We start from the raw sequence: 23,592 nt of genomic DNA, 5'->3' as shown, positions 1-23,592 counted from the left end.
GCATCTCCATGATTTCTATACGATTGTTGATAAACATGAAACGCAATATTTCACATGTCAGAGATAATCAGTTTATCCAAAATGTAACATCTTGTTGTGAAGTAAAGCAACCTGCTGTCATCAAACACGGAAGGAAGCTCGTTTAAGGTCACGGGAAGAACAACAATTCAGAGAAAAACCAAATCCGTCCATGTGACCATGACTGGTTTCCTTCTTTTTGAGCGTATGCATCAGAGCACAGCGTTGTCTCAATGACTTTTGTCACTCTGTTGCATAACTAACAGAGCAAAGGGAAGTTGATCTAGTTTTTCAAACATAACATTCAAAAGAAACTCCATATTGCTACGATTAGTTTTCAGTCCACAAATGAAGAAGTCTTATCGTCAACAATGTGATTTAATGTAGTGGAATAAGAAGGCCATTAAAACAAAGCAAGAAAGCCTCACTACAGTATTTATGCACAGTTCAGTGCAAAAGTCCAAGGCCATTATCATAGTGTTGTTTATCATTGCAAAAATGACCGTACGTGATCATTTGTCTTTAGACAAGCAGATGACACAAAAAGTGGGAAATATTTAGTGCCACCTTCCTTCGCAGTACATTTTTATTTGCCACATGTGCATCGCTCGCAAGGCGACGGACTGTACATGAGAATGTTAACACACCTTGTGGTGGCCAAAGACTTTTGCAGAGTACTGCATCAAATATTACATTCAAAACAAACAGACATACTTTCATAGCTTCATTTTTGATAGACTAAATATCTACCAATACATTTGTACTCTATAATAGTACTACTCAAGAATGGCACGTACAGTATTTGTACATATATACATATGTGGCAGTCATACAGCACATAGTTGTACCTGGAATTCAGAAAATAAACACCATGGATTGTATACGCATTTCTCCAGCGGAGTTGAGCCGGAGGCAGAAAGAAAGAAAAGTTCATTTGAAGTGACTGTAGCCTGGAAACACAGTCGCTTTGTCATGAGGCTGTCAGAGTTATGTCATGGTAGAAAATGACTGACCCGGACGGGAGCAATTAGGGGCACAATGCCCTGCTAAAGGCACAATTATGGGCAGTGAATCAAATTCCGTCCAAAAAGTAGAACACACGGAGTGAAAAGTGGCCCCGAAGCTTCGGCTTTCTTGCCTTGAAGAAATGAGTTGAGGAAAAGATGACTGTCGGTCAAACATAGGACTCTTTAGCATATGGAAATTCCTCAAACACAGACTGGCTGCATCGTCGCGGCACGGCCTCCCGTTGGCCCGCCGCCGACACCGACTCGGACGTGGCCCTCTGGCGGAAGACCAGCCTGTGCTCGACGCCACCTTGTGCGCAACGGTTGTCAAAGTAGCTCGGCGGGAAGGAAAAATTCCCGGAAGACGGGCGGGATCTTCTCTCCAGAACTACGGCGTCATATACGGTCATGGAACCGTACGGCGGCGCAAGAAGCGCGCTGTGCACCGCCTGCTCGTACGAAGGCGGCCTGCAGGGCAGTCGACCGTCTACCTGCATGAAAACCTCGACGGCTGACAGAGGGCGGGGCTTGGGCTCGGCCGGGGACGGCGCTTCGCTCTGAGAGTCCTCCTTGAGCGTTTCACAAGGGAAGGCGTTTTCATTGTGCCGCTCCTTCTTCAGACTGTTCCTGACGATGCCTCCTAAGCTCCTGGTGCGCATCAGGACCTTACAGGCGGCCCTCAGTGTGTTTGACCGCTTCACCTCATCGGAATTCGACTCGGTTGCGTCCCGCTGAGGCCTGGGAGGAGCCGCGACGCTGTGGCTGGTCCTCCTGGAGCATGGCGGCGAGCCTGCCGGGGAGCTGGTGAATACGGAGCCCTCGGATTGGTTGGAGGCGGCGCTCTCGAGAGAGGAGCTCGAGCAGCCCGTCGTTTGATTCCCGGTGTTGCTAAAGCGGTCCGTGTTGGAGCAGCTGCTCAGTTTTGAAAAAGACAAACCAGGCCGCTGCCAGAAGGAACCCTCCGAAATCTGTTTTTTCAAAGGCTGCTCGGCAAAGTCCTCAATAGAGCAGTCGTCGTGGCTCCGGGAATGGCCGCAGAGGTTCAAGACGTCCACCGAGGGCAGGACGATGGGCTCGGAGCAGCGGCGGTTGAAGGGGGGCTTGGAGTTGAAGATGGCGTCGGATGAGCATGTGGAAATGGTGACGCTGAGGCTCAGGGAAGGAGACGATCCGCTTCGTCCGGCCTCGCCGTCTCCATCTGGATCGGTGCTGTCGTACGCCGAGTCGTGATGCTGGGAGGACACAGAGTCTGCAAAACAGAGTAGAAATATTTTCAAATTGGCTCATTGAAATAGAATGTGTGGACAATATCGCAATGTAAAATGTTTGTAAAATTTTTTTTTTACTTATGATCCATTGAGTGATTGATTGAAATCCTGTCCGGAATGGCGTTACACGGAGGCTAGGAGGGGGCTATAGCTATGTCAGAAATCTAAGCACCCGAAACATTTGATTTGATATTGTAAAATATATTTGTAAATTATTTTCTCAGCCAAACTATGAATCGGCAAAGCCCCCCTTTTGCTTCGGCAAATAAAAAATCCTGGATCTGTCCCAGGATCTTGGGGACTTATAAGGCAATAACAATGATGATGTAACAGAAAAGTATATTATTCCCCGAAGTCAACCCAAAAAATGTTTTTACATGTTCTATGCAGGCCCACAAGTCAAAAAATGGCATTCGGATCAATATAGCATTTGTGGAATGTGAGTTAAGCAGTAAAATTGAACCGTTTTTGTCCATCTCAGGGGGCGGCCATTTTGCCACTTTCTGTCGATTGAAAATAACATCACTGTTGCTCAGGGTTCAAGTCACAACCAATCATGGCTCAGCTTCAGAAAACAGGTGAGCCGTGATTGGTCGTTTCCTGAGCCCTGAGCGTGTAATTTATTTCAGTTGTTAGCTAATATAGTTTGTCAGTTGACAGAAATGACAGAGCTCTGGGAAAATATTTTGATGGCATAAAAGCCAAAAACAACGCTAGGTAGATTGTGTTTCTTCTCGGTATCTTGCTAGCAGTGCTAACACTGTGAAGCTCCCTCTTGAATACTTTTTATTCCTTATATTTTAATGAGCGGTTTATTTGCGCACCTTCATCTGTATCCAGTAGGTGTGGAATATTCTCTCCGAGGATCTCACAGTGTTCAATCAGGAACTGAGTGAGCTCTGTGACCTGCCGCATAGAAAAACAACATCAAGGTTTCCTGCATCACGGCCCTCAAGAACATCCAAGATGGATATCGCTACCTTTTTCATCATCTCCTTCTGGTCGTCAAGCGGTGTGACCTCCATCTGCAGCAGAGTCGGGGCGATGCATACTGCTAGGTTATAGGCGTCCATCTTGTTGTGGTCAGCGTTGTCTAGGATGTGATAGAGAACGCAGGCGAGGTGCTGCAGGAGCACTTTGTTGGGCCTGGGGAGCTTGTCGACCACGCTGATAAGAGGAAGGAGGGTGGGGGAAAAAAACAGAAAGCTTTAAGCTTCTTCTTTTTTTGCTATACAAAACGGATGGATGGTTGTTGTTTTTTTGTTTTTTTTAAGAAATGGTTTGAGTTTGGGCAAGTGGGAGGCATGCCTGTGAAAACCCGCAGTAAATAAATTCACTAATGCCAACAAATTGCATGTTATTTACTTTCTTAAATGCGTTATTAGTCCCAGGCATGATGCAATTATGCCTCTGAGACACATTAGCACACCTTCTGAGCTCTTGCTCCCTTTGCTGGCTCTCTTCTCTCTGCAGGGCAGTCATCCACTCTTTGTAAAGGTCGCACACCAGCAAGCTCCCAGGGAGTTCTTTTAAAAAACTCTAAAAGCAAGAACAACAGGCAAAAATTAGTCCTGAGTGGTGAACATAGTGCATATAGAGAGCAAAATTATTATGGAAAATTAAAGAACTTCTGTGAAAGGATAATTACACGGTAAAGTTGCTCAGAGAATAGCAAGTGGGGTTTTTTTTTGTGCAAATTTCTCCACTTACTAACTTCTACACGTCATCAGTTTGCGGATCACATTTAATCATGTGAATACACGAGTATCAGATTGCAACAATAAAATCTAAGGGTAAGGTGAGGTAAAGAAACGATAAATCAAATAATACAGCTTACGAAGATGAAACGTGAAATGAGAAGAGGCACATACTTTGAGCAGGCCAACCAGCAGAGTGACAGGCTGCGCCTTCATGTCCACTTCCAGGCCGTTGTTGAGCTTGTCCCTGACGTCCCTCATGTTCTTGTTGTTGCACGGCTTCCGAAACACTCCCTCCGTGGACGGCCCCCTTTTCCTCAGCAACGCCAGCATCTCCTGGCCGGAGGAATTCAAGTTAGATTACCATGACAACATTGTTGTATGGTTGGGAATGGGATTTAAAAACCAGTGGGTGCAATACATGCGCTCAGATGATTTCTTGTGATAATTAAGCAGCCTGGACAACACTGAAAAAAGGGTGGATTTTTCAAAACAAACCCATGAGAATATAAATTAAGGTTAAGGCCTGGTTGGATTTTACGACCCAGTTAGTTAGTTATCATTGGACTGTATTTTTTAATTAAATCATTCCACAATCGGGGTTGGGGGACTCCCAAGTGTTCACGTCACGGCGCAGATGTGCTTCCGTCATGTCAAGAGACTAGCGCACGACTAGCGCGGCTCATTTAAACGAAATGAAAGGAGCCACTTTGAAGTTGGCTTTGACTACTCCTACGGCGACGCAGACCTCCCACTCTCAGATCTGCCGGCCTGCGCTCATCTGCAAAATGACCAATGACCAATGAAATGACTGCTGGCGCGCAGATACACTGATCATGAAAATAGAGCCCAAAGTCTGCCATTTTTATGTTTTGTGTTTTTTGCTTTTCCCGCGTTAGGCTTTTAACTATCATCAGTTCTTCATCATCATTTTAAAGTGTCTATTAATTTTGACTTCTTAATTGTTAAAATTTTTTTTTTGTTTTTGCACAACGCTCGGATTGTAAAACCGTGTATATGTTCAGTACTAACTGTTTCTTATATTGCTAATAGTACAGCCTTTCAACAAACAGGGGGAGCTAACACGTTTTAAAGCAAAATGCGATTCTTCGCTATGGCCAGCAAACTGTACATCAAAACAACATTTGCTCAAGTTGGGGACGAGTAAGTGATTGAACGCCTCTTTCAGAAATCAAGAATATACAGTGCATGAAATTTCTCCCTTGTCCAAAAATTGATAAATGTTATCATCTGGTAGATAATATGAAAAAAAAATCCAGTCTAGAATGAAACTGATTTAACTAAACTGTATAATTCAATAACAAGGAATTGAAAAATATGTTTTTTATGCATTTCAAGTGGGCACAATAAAACCTAAAGGTACAATTTGACGTGAACAGTGTATTACTATATATTTGAGCAGCGGAAGTAGAAACTTACAAAATCAGAAAAAAAACATTTAGGAAGTTTCATTACATTTTCATCAAAACAGCGAAAATGTTTTTTTAAAAAAGGAAGCAAGGTGCTCACAAATCAAATGAATGACTTACTATGATGGGTTTAGGGAGCGAGTTGTCATCCGGGCACACTTTGCAGAGGGGCCGTCCAAAAAGCTGCGTCTTGGCATCTGATTGCGCTGCTCTGCTGATGAAACTCGAGCCCTTCCACAGCTTCCTCACCAAGTTCCATTTAGTTTCTGCCAGGATCAATAATGTTCCATCCATCAGCTTGACAAACGTAGGCCTTTCTTTGAAACGCAACTCATTCTAAACTACGCTGCGGTGCGAGGAGCGCCATTGTGACTGAGAGTCTTTGCACTTTGTCTATTTCCTCCCTCCCTGCGTCGGTTTTCAACTTTGCTTTCGTGCCACCGCACATATGGCACATTTTGCAGGGCCCCTCCCTGTTGCACCGCTTGCCATTGAGGAACATTTGCAAAAAGGAAGTTGATCTCAACTCACCAAGCGACGGCTTGTCCTCTTGGTTATTCAACAACTGGGACACAGCTGAAGTATTTACATCTCCCTGGCAACAAAATAAAATCGTTTTTGAGCTTGAAAGAGGAACATGAGAATGCAAATTGGGGGGGGGGGGGGAAGCTCATTCCTTCCCAACCAACAACCTCAGTCATAATACCTCCACACTGGCAATGAATACTCATCATTGACTCAAAATAGTTTGAAAGAAAAGGCTTGTTGAGTGCTGTACTCTATTCCAACCGCATGACTATGGGTGCACGGTGCAATAATGAGGTGTGTTGGTACGCCAAAAATCACAAACTTGGTTTTAAGGTTTCAGTTTGGTTCACATTCATTCAAGTGATTGACAAAATGCAAAATATCAAATGCGTTGTCTTTTTGAAAAGATTTATTGATATTTAAAAGAAAGATATTATACTTACATCAAAGCTGACGAACTCTTCCATGCCGTCTCCAATGAGAGTTTTAGTCTAAATGATAAACAAAGAAATGATCAGTCAGAGGTTTTATGCTAAGCTTGCCCGTTGTGTAAGGACGGTAGCAGTACTTACTGCAGTGATGCCACTTAACACCTTCATGGGGATGTCTGGACAAGAAGAAGCACAACCAGCTTTGGCTCTTGCCTCTTCTATTTTACTACAAAAAAAAAAATTAAACACATGAATATAAATTAAAGAATGCAAAGCCACGTTTATTATTTGTTGGAGTGATGCTGCCAGGTCTCTATTAATTTGTTATGTGAGACCTTGTGAGGGAGTTTAAAACATGCTCGCCAATGAAGCAGCACAATCGTGTTTTTGTTTTTGTTTTTTTGCAATCAAATAAAAAGAATGTGAACAGTATTCAAAAGTTTATTGCCACAAGGAGTGGCTTTTTGTGACTGATTGACTATTGTGACATTTTTTTTAACATTATTGTCATTATATTATTTGTGTTTATATATGTGTGTGCGGTGTATATATCTATGACAATAATGTTAAAAAAAATGTATTTATATAAGTAAAATGTTACTGTGTATATATATATATATATATATAATATATATAATGACAATAATGTAAAAAAAAGCGTCGCAAAACTCTTCAGACTTGGAAGGAGTCATCTCATCATTCTTATGGAGTCCTATTTTCATTGCATTACTATGATTTAGACCAGGTTACGCAATCATACATAATAGTATCAGCACCCACAATCAAAACTGCTCCACAATCCTGCTCGAGTCCATGCAACACCTTTTATGTAAGCATCCAAATCAAAACAGCCTCAAAGATAATGAACAACAGTTGTAATCTCCTACCTGTGGAGGATATCAAACCAGCGTGTCTTCACCTCAGGAGAACTGTAAGGCAAATGACAACATGAGTATGACTTTCTAATCCGCACGGCAGCAATCAAATGAAGAATGAGACCACACGAGCTGTCACGGGTCTCTTTTGACAAGGTGGAAAGTGTAACTCAGTCAGTCATGGGAACAGGAAGATGCGTCACGGCGTCCCCACACCAAACAACCTCCACTTCCCCCTTTGTTTGCTCTTTGCAGTCCATCCGTGGAAAGTGGCAGATGCCTACACCTTTCGAAATGCTGGGACTTGAACCCACGTTAGCTGCTTAATTCACGTAGTGGAGCACTAGCTATTGTTTGATTGTAAAACCGAAAGGGACATATTGTGGGAAGTTGACTTTTTTGCTGTTTGTATACACAAAGTTGGGTCTCTGAAATGCCTGTCCACTCATCAAGTGTCAAATGTAACAACCAAGCGGCCTCTCAGTCCATGGTTGGGCAACCGGGTTACTACATTTACATCAAATGTAAACAGAACTGCAGTGTGACAGATTAGCCTCTGCTATAGAGTGACCAGGGTTAGCTTCTCAACTAGCATTTACTCAAATTGTTTGTCTTAGTGTTATTTCAGTTGCGTTGTGAGGAAGTGCTGCGAGAGAAGATACTTTCAAACCTTTGCGGGCCCTCACTTCACAGGTGGGTTTAATTAGCCAGTGGTGGCTTTGCGCACCTTGAAACTGATTGAAATTGTTGAAAACAATGCATAATGTCTCCTATAGATGTCTTCATGCGTCATCATTTCTCCAACGGTGTAACATTAAAATACATTACGAGACGATTATTCTCAATGTGACACAGTAGCCTACTTTATTAGAAAGACCAGTATTTCCACAGAAACTCTAAAGAGGGAAATCGGTTTGACCGACAACTACACCATCCCTATTTTGCAACATTTTGTCTTGTGATGTCGCCGAGAAAGCTTTCACTTTGCTATTTCTCTATTTTTCTGAGAGCCACAGATCACATGATTAGTTACTATCAATGAGAAAATGTGAGCCCTTTTGTACTAAGAGACAGGTCAGGCACTTAGGGAATAATGAGAGATATGATTGAATAAAAACTTGCATGCAAGGAAACACTTCAAATATAACTGGCAGGCTGCTTTCCAAGTGTCTGCCTTGTTCTGCGTAAACGAGGTCAAAAGAATACAATTTACATAGAGTATCTTTTACTAAGCGCAAATAAATGTATTTTTGTGTTCAAGTTGTTTTATAGCGAGATCCCTGAACGAAAAGGAAGTTGTTTTCTTTTCTGTTCTTCTTCGTAAGGGGGAATGAAAGAACAAAGAAAGACGTGATGAGGATTGGCTGAGGTGGAGTTCAATTTCATTAAGTTGGTGTTGTTGACATGAACAGTTAACACAAAAAATGGTTGCAGATGCAAGTAGTGGGTGGATGGTTCAATCCATGGCGAAAGCAATCTTCTTCAACTGGATGTATAGTTGTTAATTTTCCATAAACAAACTTAAAGACGAAATCAACCCAAACCTATTTTTTTCCCAGAATATGTTCTATGCAGACCCACTAGTCTAAACACGGTATTCTGATTAGTATTGCATTTGTGGGATTTGAGAAATCCACCCATTTTTAGCTAGCTCAGGGGGGCGGACATTTTGTCACTTCTGTTGACTGAAAATGACATCACAAACCCTCAGCGCTCGGATAATGACCAATCACGGCTCACCTGTTTTCTAACGCTTGGCTATGATTGGTCGTCAATCCCACTAGCTAGCTCAGCTAGCGGGTTTGTGATGTCATTTTTCACTCGACAGAAGACACAAAATGGCCGCCCCCGGTGATGGCGAAAAACGGGTGGAATTTGTTGCTTAACTCATATTCCACAAACGCAATATTTATCAGAATGCCTTGTTTCAACTAGTGGGCCTGTGTAGAACATATTCTGAAAAAAATGTTTGGGTTGACTCCCTCTCTAAAGGAAAAGAATGTATACGCCAAATGCGCATTATGCTTCGTCTCGTCAGAGTCGATCCAGCCTGATGAGTCATCACTGGCACGCTTCAACGGAAGGAGTGGACTTTAACGTCAAAGGAGACAATACAGTGCCTCGCAAGCTAAACAACTAAAGATTGATTTTGTCTCAGACTCATCTTAACAAAATGGCAGCAGCGTACGATGTGGAGAACATGATGCCGTTGAACGGCTGTGAGTCGGACTCATTCAAAGCACAATGCCAAAATACCCGTCCATGTAGGGATACGAATGACAGGCAAACAGATGGTCAAAATACCTGCACAAAGCGCTCAATAAGGTGCAGTCATACCAAAAGTTCGAAAACATCTGCTGTGCTATTTTTTAATGATCTACTTTATAGACACAGTAATTAGATCTACAATAGTAATAATACAGTATGACATTTGATTAATGGCAAGACTCACTTTGTCCCAAAGCAAGATTCAAATAATTTAAGCACATATTTATGAACACTGTTTCTGTTAGTAGAAAACAGGTGAGCCGTAAAGACAGTTTTGAAATCAGAGTTTAAAATACTTTTAGAGACACATTTCTGATTCAGATTTGCTGTTGCCCATGTGTCATTAATGAATTAAAAGCTGTGCCCCAATTGCTTTGTTTACACCATGCATATAATGCACCGTCTTGTTGAGTGTCAACTCACCAATAACACACCAGACAAAGAGTGAGACCCCAGGCCATGGCGAGAGTCACACTGAGATCCGCGTCCTGCGCCGTTCCCTCGTCGTGCTCGGCCTCATCTTGGAAATCATGAAGCCAAACGTCCTCCAGTTTCACTCGGTGCTTGAGACGGTAGCTGGATGCCGACCTGCGCGAGAGCAGGGAAGAATGCGCTGCAATTTCCCAATCACAATAAGCTCAGAGTGCTCTTGATCTCCTCACGGGTGTTACAGTATACTTTGCCAACAACAAAAACATCTCAATAAGTCATAGAAATACACCACTGTGTCTGTTTACAGTAATTACAGGTCGCCTTGTATGTTGTCCCTACTGGAATGGTGGGCAGACTGTGGTAGAGAAATGAATGTGACTTGCCTCCCACTTAGAAACTTCTAAACTTCCAACCACTCTGACTCGAGCAAGAAACCAATGATGCTGACGCTTAGTTTGTGTATTTACTCGTAAGGATTTTTTTTTTTTAAACCTGGAAAGCAAGCCCATGTCTTATGGAAGCAAAGGAAAACTAAAAAGTTGTCTCATTTGAGTTTCATATGTGAAATCTCTACAAAGCAATAAGCAATAATGTCAAATGTATTGCTTAAAGCCGTGCTGGCCAAAATTTATTGAACACCAAACAAAAATATTACAAAAAGGACACTGAAATAGTGACGATCTTGTTTCAATTAATTCACAGCTGGACTTATTCAATGTCAAGTTTGAGCCTGTTTGTTGAACACAAAGCTGTCGTTCTGTTGTATGAATGGCAACAGGACAGGTTGCACCTTCTGCTATTACTTGATGATGTCTCATGGCACAGTGGTTGGGAATCACGAATTTAAACGACATCAATGTTATGTGCCATTATTTAGTAAGAAAACAAAGCTTCTCCACTGCAAGGGATTGCTGTTTAGTCGAAGTCACGGTGACTAAACAAAGGCGGTTGGTTTCTGTGGAGATTCCCGCGCAATCTGCATATGAAGTCTAAAAACACCCATTTTGCCGTTGCTTCCCCTTTCGATTTCCTACTCTGGTACTATTCTGAATATAACATGTCCATACTGAAACACAAACCGCTTTGAAATGACAGTTAAAAAAAAAAAAAAAAAAGAAAGTTTTTTCACTAAAAATAATGTATGGTCTTCGTAGGGTGGAAAATAGCATGTTCAACAAATTGTGGCTTCCCAGTTGGCAGAGTGCTTTGCACCATTTCTTTGGAATATGGTACACCATTTATTACCTATCTAGGTATACTTTTATTACAAGGAGGATGGGGATCATATTGCTAATAATTAAGAAGAAACATATTTTGTGAGATATTAATGAAAAACATCCTTTTTTTTTTTGGTCTATTTCGTATTGCTGATCCTATGTGACAATTTTGAGGAAATCTTTACTACCATTCTAAAGTATCCTGGAAACTTCTATATGAATAATCTATTTCTGGTCAACTATAAACTTAGAAAATGGGATGTTCATGCACTGAAAAAGAGTATGAATCATTTTGGAAAATATGTGGTGGTGGGAGTGGTTTAGCTTGGTGGTTTAGTGGTTCAGTCTACAGTTATGTAAGAGTCCCTGTCTGTTCCAGGCTAAAATTGTTCCCTTCTCAGGTGATGGGCGATTAAATAAACATGATGTGTTACTATAGGGTCAGATTTACACAGCAAGGTTCGAGTCACACGTTACGATTTTTTTGTCCGCAGTTGCGTCACAATTTGCATATGCGCCATGGTACAGAGAAAAAAAAAATATGGAATCACATCCAAAGGTTTTGGGAGTATCTGCATTGTTTAATAGTGCTTCACTGTGTTGTGTATACAATTTTTTGTTGACCCTGCACGTGTAACGACTAACTGCAATAGAAACATAAATGTGAATTTCCTCCGTTTAAATATTTTGTTCACACGTGGGCATCTCACTTGAGTTTAGCGAAGACGATGACGTCACCGAAGAGGAAAAGGTGTCGCTCCCTTGTTTTTGTGCCCTCCGTCACGTGAACGCACTCGTCCAGCAGCAGCTCTCCGTTCTCACTGCTGAGCCCGTAGACGAACGGACTGTGCTCCACCGATACCCGGCAGGAGGTCTCCTCCCTGAAAGAGAACAGGCGCACACACAGATGATTGGACAAAGACAATTTCATCGAAGGAATAATTGATTTCACAAATATTTGATTTCAGGTTGAAAATGTACGCCAGTGCTTCAGATAGTGTTTAGGCTTCCAGATAATGCAGGACAACATAAGGTAGAATATGCTCACGTTTTACTGAGCACAAGCTTGCAAATAGGTATGACTTTGTTAATCCGCAGCTGTTTTTTACTATTCAGGTGCAGAAAGTGACGGAAAGCACCCGCTGAAACAAAAAGCCCACTGCGGTAGTGTACACACACACACACACACACACACACACACACAAAAACAACTGCTGTTCAAAACAAGAACACAGAAAGTCAATAGAGTCACACTGTCCAAACGAGGAAGAGCAGTAGCATAGCAGTTGCTTTTCATCCCCGTTTTCCTGTATGTATACAACACATCTGATAGATAGAGGGATAGATGGACGGATGGAAACAGACAGACATTCTTGGTTCTTTAAAGTGGAAGTCAACCCAAACATGTTTTTTTTCTAGAATAACTTCTATGCAAGCCCACTAGTTGAAACAAGGCATTCTGATAAATATTTCGTTTGTGGAATAAGACTTAATCCACTTGTTTTTAGCCATCTCTGCTGGCGGCCATTTTGGCACTTCTGGCGACTGAAAATGACATCGCAACTACTCAGGGCTCAGGTAACGCCCAATCACGGCTGTTTTCTGAATCTGAGACATGATTGGTTGCTGTGAGCAGTTGTGATGTCATTTTCAGTCGACAGAAGTGACAAAATGGCCGCACCCTGAGATGGCTAAAAAGGGGTGGATTTTGCTGATTAACTCATATTCCACAAACGCAATATTAATCAGAATGCAGTGTTTCAACTAGTGGGCCTGCTGGGAACATATTCTTGAAAAAAACATGTTTGGCTTGATTTCACTTTAAGGGAAATTATATGTGGAGGTACAAGCCTCGACTGTAAAGTACAGTGGCCTTCAAGGGACATGAAGGATTGCTTTAAAGTTTAAATTTCTTTTTCCTTGCCCCAGGTTTCATTAAATGGATAATAGAGGATGGATGGTTGGATGGAGAGGTCGGCAGACAAACAGGTCAAGTCTCCAGAGGTCAACCTTTATCTCTTTTGAGTTCATTTTGAGTCTGAGTTTGACCTTTTTTTAAATGGCAACTGAAAGTCAGACGATTTTATCAAATGTAGCCTGCTATGTTTGTATTTGGAGGTTGCACAGTATCAATGTACAGTCATCGGATTCGAAACACCTTTACAATTTCGTAAGCTCCAATACAAGAGCTGCATCAAAACAAAAAACAAAACAAAAAAAAAAACGGTTTAAATGACACTATCAGAATAATTGGTTTGACAATACGTTTATTTTCATTGTACATGGGATACTAAGTGTACTATGCCGCGATGGAGAACTTATAATATCTGATTGCTTATAGGGACTAGTAAAATAATATTTCTCTTTGATAGACAATACACAATTGATTTCAGCTACGAAATGACAACAAAAGCAGCCTGCCATCACTTTTAATATCAAAAGGACTATCTTGCTTATCTTACACCTCCCTTGACATTTTTTTCCCATATTTTCTATGGATTAAACGCTTAGCTGGCCTTCACTACGATTCTTTTAATAAAGCCTTGCTGCTGCTTTTGAAGTCTTATATGGAAGTCCAAAACAAATAGAACGATTCTTGGATATAAATGTCTGTGAAACCATTGGTAGTCATGATGACATTTCTTATTCACGAAGAGTGTGTGGTACTTTCTCTCTCACTCTAGTCTTGTCAAACTGAAAACCAAGTGGCTGGAACACACTTTTTTTTTGCTAGCGATTGTTTTGTGTAAACCACAAAAAAGTACAAAATAGCCATCCTTCCCGCAGCACTTACTGTCATTATGGTCCCAAGGATAGTGTTTTTCTATCAATGCCGGTAACGTATAGTAGTCACAAGTGGAGCAATTACTGTAAATCCTTTTCTCTGACTACCACCACACATCATCGTCATTATTTTAGAATGCAGCTCTGGCGGGAAAAATAAATCTGGTCTCGTCCTCTAGTGGAGAATTTAATTGTTCGGCCTGCCACTATACTTAAACCCGAAACATCACAACTGTGAAGGAAAAATTCAAACCACTTGTCTGCCGTGCTGCTAGCTATAGAATATGAAGAATGATAAAAATAAAGTACCGTCGCTCACGAAAGAAGAAGATAATGGGCTAAGGTGATTCTAGTGGGTCTGCATTTTATGAAAGGTTTTTTTTTGTCAATTATGCTCTACTAAGATAACCAGCTGCTTTATATTTCATAACAGGGCTGTGAGTAGCATCAATTATAGTTCATAATGTAAAGAAAATGAATGCCCATGTCTCTCAAAGTCTAATGAGCCATTTAGGAGTGACGCATTTCAGTTCGAAACGGTCACTCAGTCACTACTGGATCGTTATAACCGCCCATTATGACATTATTGTATGTCCAGGGCTTGGCATGTTTTCCTTTGCGCGGATTGTTTCATGTCATACAGTATGACTTGAAGTGAATGATTCAGTCCCACTCAAAAAGGAAAAACAACAGAAAAAAAAAAAAAAAAAAGGTCATTATGTTCGCCCACCCATGAAAGTCATCAGCTGCAGTTTGAGCTTTCAACTCGATGGTGGTCGTCGTGCTTGATTGTGATCACACTTTTAAAAGGTTGCCATGAAAAATGAAAGTAAGCCACGAGGAAATAGCCCACATGTGAAAAATGTCACTCGACCACATTGTGGGTGTACTTAACATCGCACAAAGACGTTTGAATCATGCATTGTAAATCAATCTTTGTACTGTACTGCATTAAAGAAATTGGAATTCATTTGGACCGTGTTACTTTTAGAATGGTGAAATTTCCATTTCTATTGGATTTTATTAGAGATTAGGGCAGGGATGGGCAAATTTATGCTTTCAAGGTCCGCATTTGATTTTCATCTGTAATAAAAATGTATGAAGACATTTTAATTAGCCATTAAAATCGGATCAATGAATGAAACAACTTGGGACTCCTGATAATGTAAATGCGGGATAAACCCCACTATTATCCCTCTATATGCCTGTTCACTACTCTATAGACATCATATTTTATATGTTTTTACAATATCCTTACTGTATTGCCACTATCACCAATTTTACCAAGCTTTACTTATATAGCACATTTTATACATAAGACTGCTCAATGTGCTTCACACAAGCAAAGACACACCTACAAGCATTTATAAACACGACAGTTAACGACATTCAGAACCCAGATATTAACCCAGAAAATTCCCCAAATTACTAGAACGTACATTGACAACATTCAAAATCAACCCGAGCATATTTTTTTCAAGAATATGTTCCCTGCAGGCCCACTAGTTAAAACACGGCATTTTGATTAATAGTGCGTTTGTGCAATATGAGTTAAGCAGCAAAATCACCCGTTTTTAACCATCTCAGGGGGCGGCCATTTTGTCACGTCTGTCGACTGAAAATGACATCACAACTACTCAGGGCTCAGGTAACGACCAATCACGGCTGACCTGTTTTCTGAATCTGAGCCGTGATTGGTCATTACCTGAGCTCTGAGTAGTTGTGATGACATTTTCAGTCGACAGAAATGACAAAATGGCCGCCCCTGAGATGGCTAAAAACTAGTGGATTAACTCTTATTCCACAAATGCAATTTTTATCAGAATGCCTTGTTTCAACTAAGGGTCTTGCATAGAACATATTCTTGAAAAAATATGTTTGGGTTGATTTCCGCTTTAAACACATTAACTGAAAAAAAAACCATTTAAAAGTAAAGTAACTAAATACGAGGTGGTTTCTGTAATAGGTAAAAGAAATATTACATATTTTCAATACATTTTATGCATGGACTTTTTGTGTGTGTGGGTCGTCTGCGTGACTATTGTTGTCTATTACATGTTGTTTTGTTTTTTTATGATTCTCCACACTTGCTCTGACAATTTTGTAGTAGTTACAAACTTACAGCTTTGATGTTGTCCTACTCACCTGATTGGAGACCACGGCATGCCCAAAGCCTTTCCCAAAATCAATGATGGGGCAGAGCGACGTCTCTGAGCCATACTTTGGAAGTGCTGGAAGAAAACAAAAACAAAAATACGGAATCCATTCGAGGGTTTCTTAAGTAGGTTTTAAATTTACCAGCCAACATGCATTTTCTACTGCTTATCCTGTCCAGGGTTACAAGTGAGCTGGAGTTTGTTTTTTTGGCTTGAAAAGGGAACCAAGGCTTAGAACTGTCTTCTCCAAAATCCTCATTGTGTTTGTTTACCTCATGATCGTGTCGCCCCATTTATCTCCAGCATGTTGAGCTCTTCAACTCAACTCATTGGATGACAAATGTTCATTTGAAAGGCAATGAATTGAATGCCATTTCTACAGCTCTGTGCGCCGGCGCCAAAACACTACTCACAGGACGCAGAGAGGCTGCGGCTTCATCGTAGCTTCCTCTCCTCATTGCCATGTCGCCACTCAACGAAGAGTTCATGCCGGTGCCTTGTGGGGAGCTTCCTCCCGGTGTGCTGTGGGGTCGCTTGATACCCTCTGAGTGGAAGGGAAAGGACTAGGGGTGTTCAGTCCAAGGGCGGTTTTGCAAATGAGCAATTACTGAAGAGATTTCCCCCAAACTTCCCCTGACTGGCGCTAATGAGGGTCAGGAAGGGGAACAATGGGGGCCTGGCTGGCATAAAAAAAAGAGGACAGTGCGGGGTGCGGGGGGGGCTTGACCCGGTCCGATGGTGCCAGTCTGATGCCAGCCGCCCTCCCCCAAATCCGTCCCACCTCGTCTTTATCCATGTCCTGTTCTGTTCCATTGGTACAGCTTCCTTACATAATGAGATCACCGTGTGGGCCTTATTAAACGCGAACAAGGAGTCCATCTCCATTTTTTCTATTATCCTGTCTAGGGAGAACTGGAGCCTATTCCAGCTGACTTGAAAGGTGGGCTGTAGAACCTGGGATAGTTGAATGAATTGGAATCGTCAGATTGTGTATTGGCCAAGTGTGTTAAGGCACACAAAGAATTTGCCTATGTTGGAGGGTTAGTTTTAGTGATGTGAATGTGAGTTTGAATGGTTGTTTGTCAATATGTGCCCTTGGTACACTCTGCCTCTCAGCCAAAATCATCCGGGATAGTTCTACAATAGGGTTTAAGGTATCTGTTGGATATGATGTTTTAAGTGTTTCATTGTGAAAGAGGAAAGTCAAGTAAGAAAAACAACAACAACAACAAAAAAAACCTCTCCAATACTTTTTTACAATGTGTTCTATGAGTCCCCACTAATAACAATAGTTGGATTCAAAATATCACAATTTGGGGTCAACAAATGGGCCGATCCACAAATTGGGTCAATTTGACCCACCATCTTGTGTTGTTTCGTACAAAACTGCCTACATTTAGGGGTTGTTTTGTACAAAACTGCCCATTTTTGGCGTTGTTTTCTGTAAAACAAAACCGAAAGTTGGGTCAAACTGACCCAAGTAGTGGATCGGTGCTTTTTTGACCCAAAATTGCATTATTTTTAACCCAACTGCTTTTAGAGTGTATACATTTTTTTTTTTGCTGATTAAGAGGTGTAATGACGCCGCTCCAGTGTGAATGGCTATACTTTTTTAAAATCGCACCGCACTTTCACGCTTTGTCAGTCGGGAAATGCTTACATTGGCACTTCGCTTTCCACATCTCTCTGGAATGCAGTCTTTGCAGATTTGCAGGGGCAAAAGAAAGTAATCACCGGTCTGGTGACTTTTCACACCTCATGACACCTGCGTGTGTAAGTTTGTGTACAGCACAAATAGAAGAACTTGGTGACACGCTATTTTCATGTATTCGGATGCTGGATTCGTACATTGATTTATTTGACACTCATTGATTTATTTACCTCCCTCATACCACAGAATTAAAGAACTCCATTCAGTCAGTACACTTAGATAATATATTAAATAAATAAATATTTATATTTCCATTTAAGATCATGTAAAAAAAAATACCATATAGAGTAGGCACTATGCAACCACATGTAAAGATGAATACAATCACACCACAAAAAAACATCATAGTACGGTATGCAGCACTTGGTACATTCATAGTTTTTAACAAGTAATGTCATAATGGCACATCAGTCATGCATACATGTCTCACATTTGGATTTTTTTTTTTTAAGCACACACTTCAAGGGGAATACACACCACCCAGTAGGATGCGGATCAGTTCAACAATACAGTAAACGTCAATAACAGTAATAGGCAGATCATTTCACAGCCATTTCAATGCCTGACGGGCCCGCAGATGGTCAAACACGATTTCACATTCAAGATTTAATAAAGTTACACGTGACAACAACAACATAAAGCTCTCACCCCTCTTCTCTATATGCCCAAAAAAAAAGAAGAAAAAAAATGAACATTAATGGTTTAGTAAGACCAGGCAGGCGGGATAGCATGAATCGATAAAAATTGGTCCCACTGGGGCTGATTGTGATGGGGTTATTTTTGGAAAATGGGTATTGATTTTATAATAAATTATGCAAAAATTGAAGGACAAACTCACATTGTGTGATTAAACTATGTAAGGAGTGATAAAACTCACCTAGCTAATGGCAAAGTAATATAGCAATCGGTGTCAAGGAAGTGACGAAGTGATTAATCTCGACTTCATTTCGCGAGGAGCTAAGTTTAGCCTGGGTTGTTCACAGAAGGATTTAAGAGAAAGTCTTCTTCGCATGTGGATGTTTTTGCGCTGCTGAGTGGCTGTTAAAAAGATCAAGATAACAAATGACAAAGGTCTTGTTTTGTTTGACAATTGGTTTTTTTAAGACCAGCAATCTCCCCCCTGCAAAAATATGTAAAAAATATGTTTGGGTTGATTTCCCCTTTAATGAATTCACTGGCTGGTTTTATACACTTGAATGGTGGTAATACTGTACGGCTATCTTTGCATCTCTAGGCCTTAGCTTTGTCTAAATAGAGCTCTCGGAGGCAGGTAAAGAATTGTTGACACTTTTCTTTTTCAAAAGAATGGTGGCGTTCTTTGGTGTGGATCCCCAGCAGGTGTTCACCAGTCTTGCCTGGACATGGTGACTGTTGGTACCTTTAGCGCCTTTGTCTGTACTTTTGCTCCGCATCTGATTCCCGGATAAAGAAAAGGCCTTACGGATGTAGCCTCTCTCCTGGAGCTGGATAAAGATGGGGTCAGGGGCCGGGTGGTTGGAGGCGACGTGGACTCCAACCCGATTCCCTCCCATTTTGGGACAGAATGAGACCAGCAGGGACTGGAGCTCCTTCTGGAAGGTCTTGTTGAAGTAGAAGTAAATAAACGGATTGTAGATGTGGGAGCTTTTGGCGAAGAGGGCGGGGAAAACAAAACCCTCGGGAGCCATGTACTGGTGTTCCTTGTGGAATATAAAGAGGAAGGACACGATGGCATACGGCGACCAGGCGATGACAAAGCCGAGACTTATGCAGAAAAACATCTGTGGGGTGAAATGCGTAAAAGAAAATTGCATTTGAATTTATGAAAGACAAATAAATGACTTCTTTATGAGGCAACAAGAGGTGTCTTTCCTAATTTTCCATTCAGCTGCTGTGAATGAGGACAGTTATAGCCAACGGAAGGGGAATGGGGAACAACATGTTTGAATGGAATGCGTATTACAGATAAGTGTTTGATTAAACATCATTATTTCAGTGTTTTCGATTGGTTGTGTACCATAAGACTTGTGTGATAAAATGGGTGCCTTGGCTCAATAAATGTTTGGAAATACTGCTCAGAAAATACAGTACTGGAATTTTTCTTTTATATAGCACACCTAAGTGCCTCCCAATTTTATATCATAACCCCCACTTAGGGCTGTGCAATTAATGGGAATTCAATTACGATTATTACACACAACGATTACAAAATTGGCATAATCATACTTGAGCTTATACATTTGCACTTTATTTTTCATTTTATAATAACTAATTTTATACATTTTGTTTGGTCCAAGGGTAACTTACTTACATTTGTTTGTCTTTATCATTTTGACATTTTAAACATTTTCTTGTTTTGAACCCAAAAAATAAATGATCGTTTGAATAATCGTAATTTCAATTATTACCAAAATAACCTTTTTTTTTTTCTCAGAAATCGAGCAGCTCGACCCCCACCGCATGAAGATTATGCGAAGAACTGGTTAGTGTGAAAAATACAAACAACATATACAGCTCACCATGGAGAGTCGCTTCTCAGCACGTCGCAGGTTGTTTGGGATGCCTTGTGCCGACAAAGAATAGGAGAAGCGGGACACCTTGTAGAGGATCTGGCAATGGGACATCACGATGAGCAAGACGGGAATCAGCGTAAAGCACACGAAGGAGCAGATGACGTAGAAGGCGTCCTTGGCCGAGGTGTGGTAGCCTCGCCAGGCGATGGTGCAGGACAGTCCGTAGGGCTCGGGGACATACTCGCCCCAGCCGAAGAGAGGGAAGCTGGACCACACTGTCGCCACCAGCCAGATGACACAGCACAGCAGCCTGATGTTGGCGCTCTCCAGCCACGCAGCTGCAGAAAGAAACCGAAAGAGCCGTTCCTTCGTTTACTTTAGAGCTTGTCCGCCTCAAAGTTCCCATGGTGAATGGAAACTAAGTAACTAAAACTACATTTGAAAAAAGCAGTTTTGTGAATAAAATCAAATAAAAATGCTTGAAAAGAAAATGGAAACTAACTAAAACTATATCGTGCATTTATAAAATGAGCTATAGGCTAATTATAGCAATAATGTCCTTCGTTTTAGTCTTTGTCGGGATTCATTTTAAAAGTACTCACTTCGGTATTGCTGTACATCCGTGCAGAAAAAAAAACAAAAAAACAAGATCAAACAGTCATTTCAGAACTCATTTACTTCATTGCAAAAGACTTACTGACCTTTTTTAGATATTTTTTTTTACCTTGCACTCGACAAACATTCTGTATAATTTTTTTTAAACAATTCAATAAACCTTTGCACATTTTGCTTACAACGCAGGGCTCAACTTGCAAACGTCACATGGCCAAACCCAGAAAAGAGGTGAGCCGTGAGGGTCGGTGACCCCTTAGTCGCTGTTATGTCATTTTCAGTCAACAGCAAGTGGCAAAATGGCCACACCCTGAGATGGACAAAAACGGGTGGATTTTGGCAATTAACTCATATTCCACAAACGCAATATTAATCAAAATACTATGTTTGGACTAGTGGAGTATCATAGAACAGATAACTGTAAAAAAAAATATTTTGGACTTGACTTTCGCTTTACAATGTTATGGTTCTATAGTGTTGCAAAAGTTGCTTTCACTTTTATAAACAGGCAATATAGAATACATACAGTGTGGCACCTGTATGAAAACTTTACGAAAATCAGTCGGGTGCAGCTAAACAAACACACAGTTAATTTTAGTCCTGTGGGAAGAAGGCAAAGCACCTGCTGAGAAGTTAACTTAGAAAAGGAAGAACATGCAATTCCACGCGAGAAATCCAATAGTAAGAGTTGAACCCCAGAACGGCTACGCGGAGAGCATGTAAACATTCGGGAATAATACCCACCATAAACCAAGCTGTAGCACGTTTTAAGGTAGCGGATGAAGCTGATGGCGGCGATGGTGAACATGCCGCACAGGCCAAAGATGTAGCAGCCCAGGCCGTAGTAGATGCACGTGACATATTCCCCCAGCCACGCATGGTGGAAGGATGACAGGATGGAGAGCGGGTAGAAGCAGATGCAGCACAGGAAGTCCACCACGGCCAGGTTGACGCACAGAAGCTCAGAGCCCACCATCTTCTTGCGGCGGCGGTAGCAGATCACCAGAACTGTGCCATTACCCAGAACTGACAGCAACACTAGGGAAAGAAAAAAAAACCCAGATTACATTTAACTTTTTTTTTAAAGAATAAGATTTTTTTGGGTGTGTCGATGCTAGTATGACAAAAGTTGAAACGAAGTCGATTAGTCCATGATGACTTTGATAAAATGACAGTACTCCACGGTCACAATTGTTCTCAATTAAAGGAGTTCTTCACAATTGAAACATTTTGTTATGAATGAATAGACACTGGTTAACATGCAATGCAATTATTTATGACTGCATCTCATATCTTGTCATTGTATTGTACAAGATTATGATCAGGTGTCAATACAGCATCATGAGCTCTGATAAACACTGTCAAATATTCTATTACGAAGGCAATAATTATCATTCTGACCGACATTGTTCATAATATTAAAAGCATAATGTAAATATTATATTTAAATGGAGAAGGTGTCCCTCTAGGTCCCCTTGACAATTCTTAGTAAATAATTAGTCAACAATATTTTAATTTTATTAACTTTCCCCTTGGGTTTAAGATTATGACAAACACAAATGTAAATAAACAAATAGTCCCACAATAAATAGGCTACACTGTCGCTGATCAATTGAAGTTCTAAACTACATCAATATTTTGGATAAAAAGAATCAAATTACACAAAAACTAACAATAGAAATATCTAATTTCCACCAAATTTGACAAATTGATACAACTCTCAAAGATTGAATGGAAATGATACTGTCCCAATAACTATCAAATCTAAACTGCTTGAAAAGGTAACTTAAAAAAAAAAAGTTTTAGAGGTGTTTGCATTTTTGTAGGGCTTTCATGTGAAACAAATATTTAAATACATTTTTTAAAAAACAGAGATGCACGTACCCACTGAGAGGATAGCAAGTCCCACGCATATATCAGCGGCGGCGCTCAACTTGGACGTGAACAAAGTGTCGGTCCGTTTATCCAAAGTGCAGTTAAGAGACCTCTGGTCCAACATCTCCTGTCGCTTGACGACATAGAGAAAGAACACCAATACATATCTTACTTGCATGCACATTATCTTCACCGAGGTGCACGACTTGTCGCCAGGGCAACCGCACGTCCGGGCAAAAACGCGTAAAGGGGAGAATTCTGTCAAGTAATTGGGAAGTGTAAAAGTTAACACCCACTGGCCACTTCATTAGGCATATAACATGATAATAGGCAACTCTTGAGCTGCTGTACAATCTAATGCAGGTATGGGCAATTTAAATGATAGAGAGGGCCATATTTTTTCACGTTTTTTTTTTTTAACAGTTCTACCAGGATCCCGTGTTTTAATAAAAAAAAAATCCTCCCAAATATTTTTTTAAATTAATCAAGGGGCCGCCAGTTGCCCACGAGGAATGCTTCCTATAGCACTCCAATGCCGCCGAATAAAGTCAATTAAATAGAACTGAGTAAATGTGTAGACCCATATTCCAAAGGAAAGCAGTTTAGTGTGTCCCACCATATGAACGAAGCTTGGCTGAACACGTCACTCGGAGCGACATATCACAGCAAATCTCAAACCTCCACACACCACCACGTTTACAGATGAAATTGGCATCTCTGGACTGGTAAACAACAGGACGTGTCAAGTAAAGCACATCACACAGAACAAATCACATCACCATCTTGTGGCC

General features: G+C 41.0%; 2 protein-coding genes and 1 long non-coding RNA gene across 3 annotated transcripts; 1 reads left to right on the top strand and 2 right to left on the bottom strand.

The window, feature by feature from the left end:
• Nucleotides 1–377: 377 nt before the first annotated feature.
• tagapb (T cell activation RhoGTPase activating protein b) lies at nt 378–16,718 on the bottom strand. Its single transcript, XM_086018112.1, has 14 exons — nt 16,525–16,718; nt 16,101–16,186; nt 11,882–12,052; nt 9,946–10,110; nt 7,267–7,308; nt 6,521–6,605; nt 6,392–6,439; nt 5,952–6,015; nt 5,541–5,686; nt 4,165–4,326; nt 3,723–3,832; nt 3,274–3,460; nt 3,118–3,199; nt 378–2,274 (listed from the first exon to the last, which is right to left on the bottom strand). The coding sequence occupies exons 1-14, from the start codon at nt 16,597–16,599 to the stop codon at nt 1,193–1,195; spliced, it is 2,505 nt and encodes an 834-aa protein (XP_085874238.1). The 5' UTR covers nt 16,600–16,718; the 3' UTR covers nt 378–1,192.
• Nucleotides 11,961–20,742, top strand: LOC147128064 (uncharacterized). The gene is made up of 3 exons (XR_015083742.1): nt 11,961–12,204; nt 12,288–12,335; nt 20,236–20,742. It is a non-coding gene; the product is annotated as an uncharacterized LOC147128064 (long non-coding RNA).
• On the bottom strand, nt 17,920–23,484 carry opn8c (opsin 8, group member c). The gene is made up of 4 exons (XM_086018114.1): nt 22,811–23,484; nt 21,671–21,964; nt 20,321–20,652; nt 17,920–19,582 (listed from the first exon to the last, which is right to left on the bottom strand). The coding sequence occupies exons 1-4, from the start codon at nt 22,983–22,985 to the stop codon at nt 19,070–19,072; spliced, it is 1,314 nt and encodes a 437-aa protein (XP_085874240.1). The 5' UTR covers nt 22,986–23,484; the 3' UTR covers nt 17,920–19,069.
• Between the last annotated feature and the right edge of the window lie 108 nt (nt 23,485–23,592).

This window comes from Filicampus tigris, chromosome 20 (assembly GCF_054856515.1).
Source record: "Filicampus tigris isolate MCC_2025a chromosome 20, RoL_Ftig_1.0, whole genome shotgun sequence".
NCBI lineage: Eukaryota > Metazoa > Chordata > Actinopteri > Syngnathiformes > Syngnathidae > Filicampus > Filicampus tigris.
Note: the sequence above shows the minus strand (reverse complement) of the source record. Positions and strands in the feature narration are given on the sequence as shown.

Excerpts from the sequence above, each read along its gene's own strand:
- opn8c (XM_086018114.1), bottom strand. The coding sequence starts at position 22,985 with ATGTGCATGCAAGTAAGATATGTATTGGTGTTCTTTCTCTATGTCGTC. Across the intron at positions 21,965-22,810 it reads ACTTGCTATCCTCTCAGTGG|TGTTGCTGTCAGTTCTGGGT; the intron begins GTACGTGCATCT and ends TTCTTTCCCTAG. Across the intron at positions 19,583-20,320 it reads CTGAGAAGCGACTCTCCATG|ATGTTTTTCTGCATAAGTCT; the intron begins GTGAGCTGTATA and ends TTCACCCCACAG.
- tagapb (XM_086018112.1), bottom strand. The coding sequence starts at position 16,599 with ATGAACTCTTCGTTGAGTGGCGACATGGCAATGAGGAGAGGAAGCTAC. Across the intron at positions 7,309-9,945 it reads CTTTGTCTGGTGTGTTATTG|TTCTCCTGAGGTGAAGACAC; the intron begins GTGAGTTGACAC and ends TTTGCCTTACAG. Across the intron at positions 6,440-6,520 it reads TGTTAAGTGGCATCACTGCA|ACTAAAACTCTCATTGGAGA; the intron begins GTAAGTACTGCT and ends TTTATCATTTAG.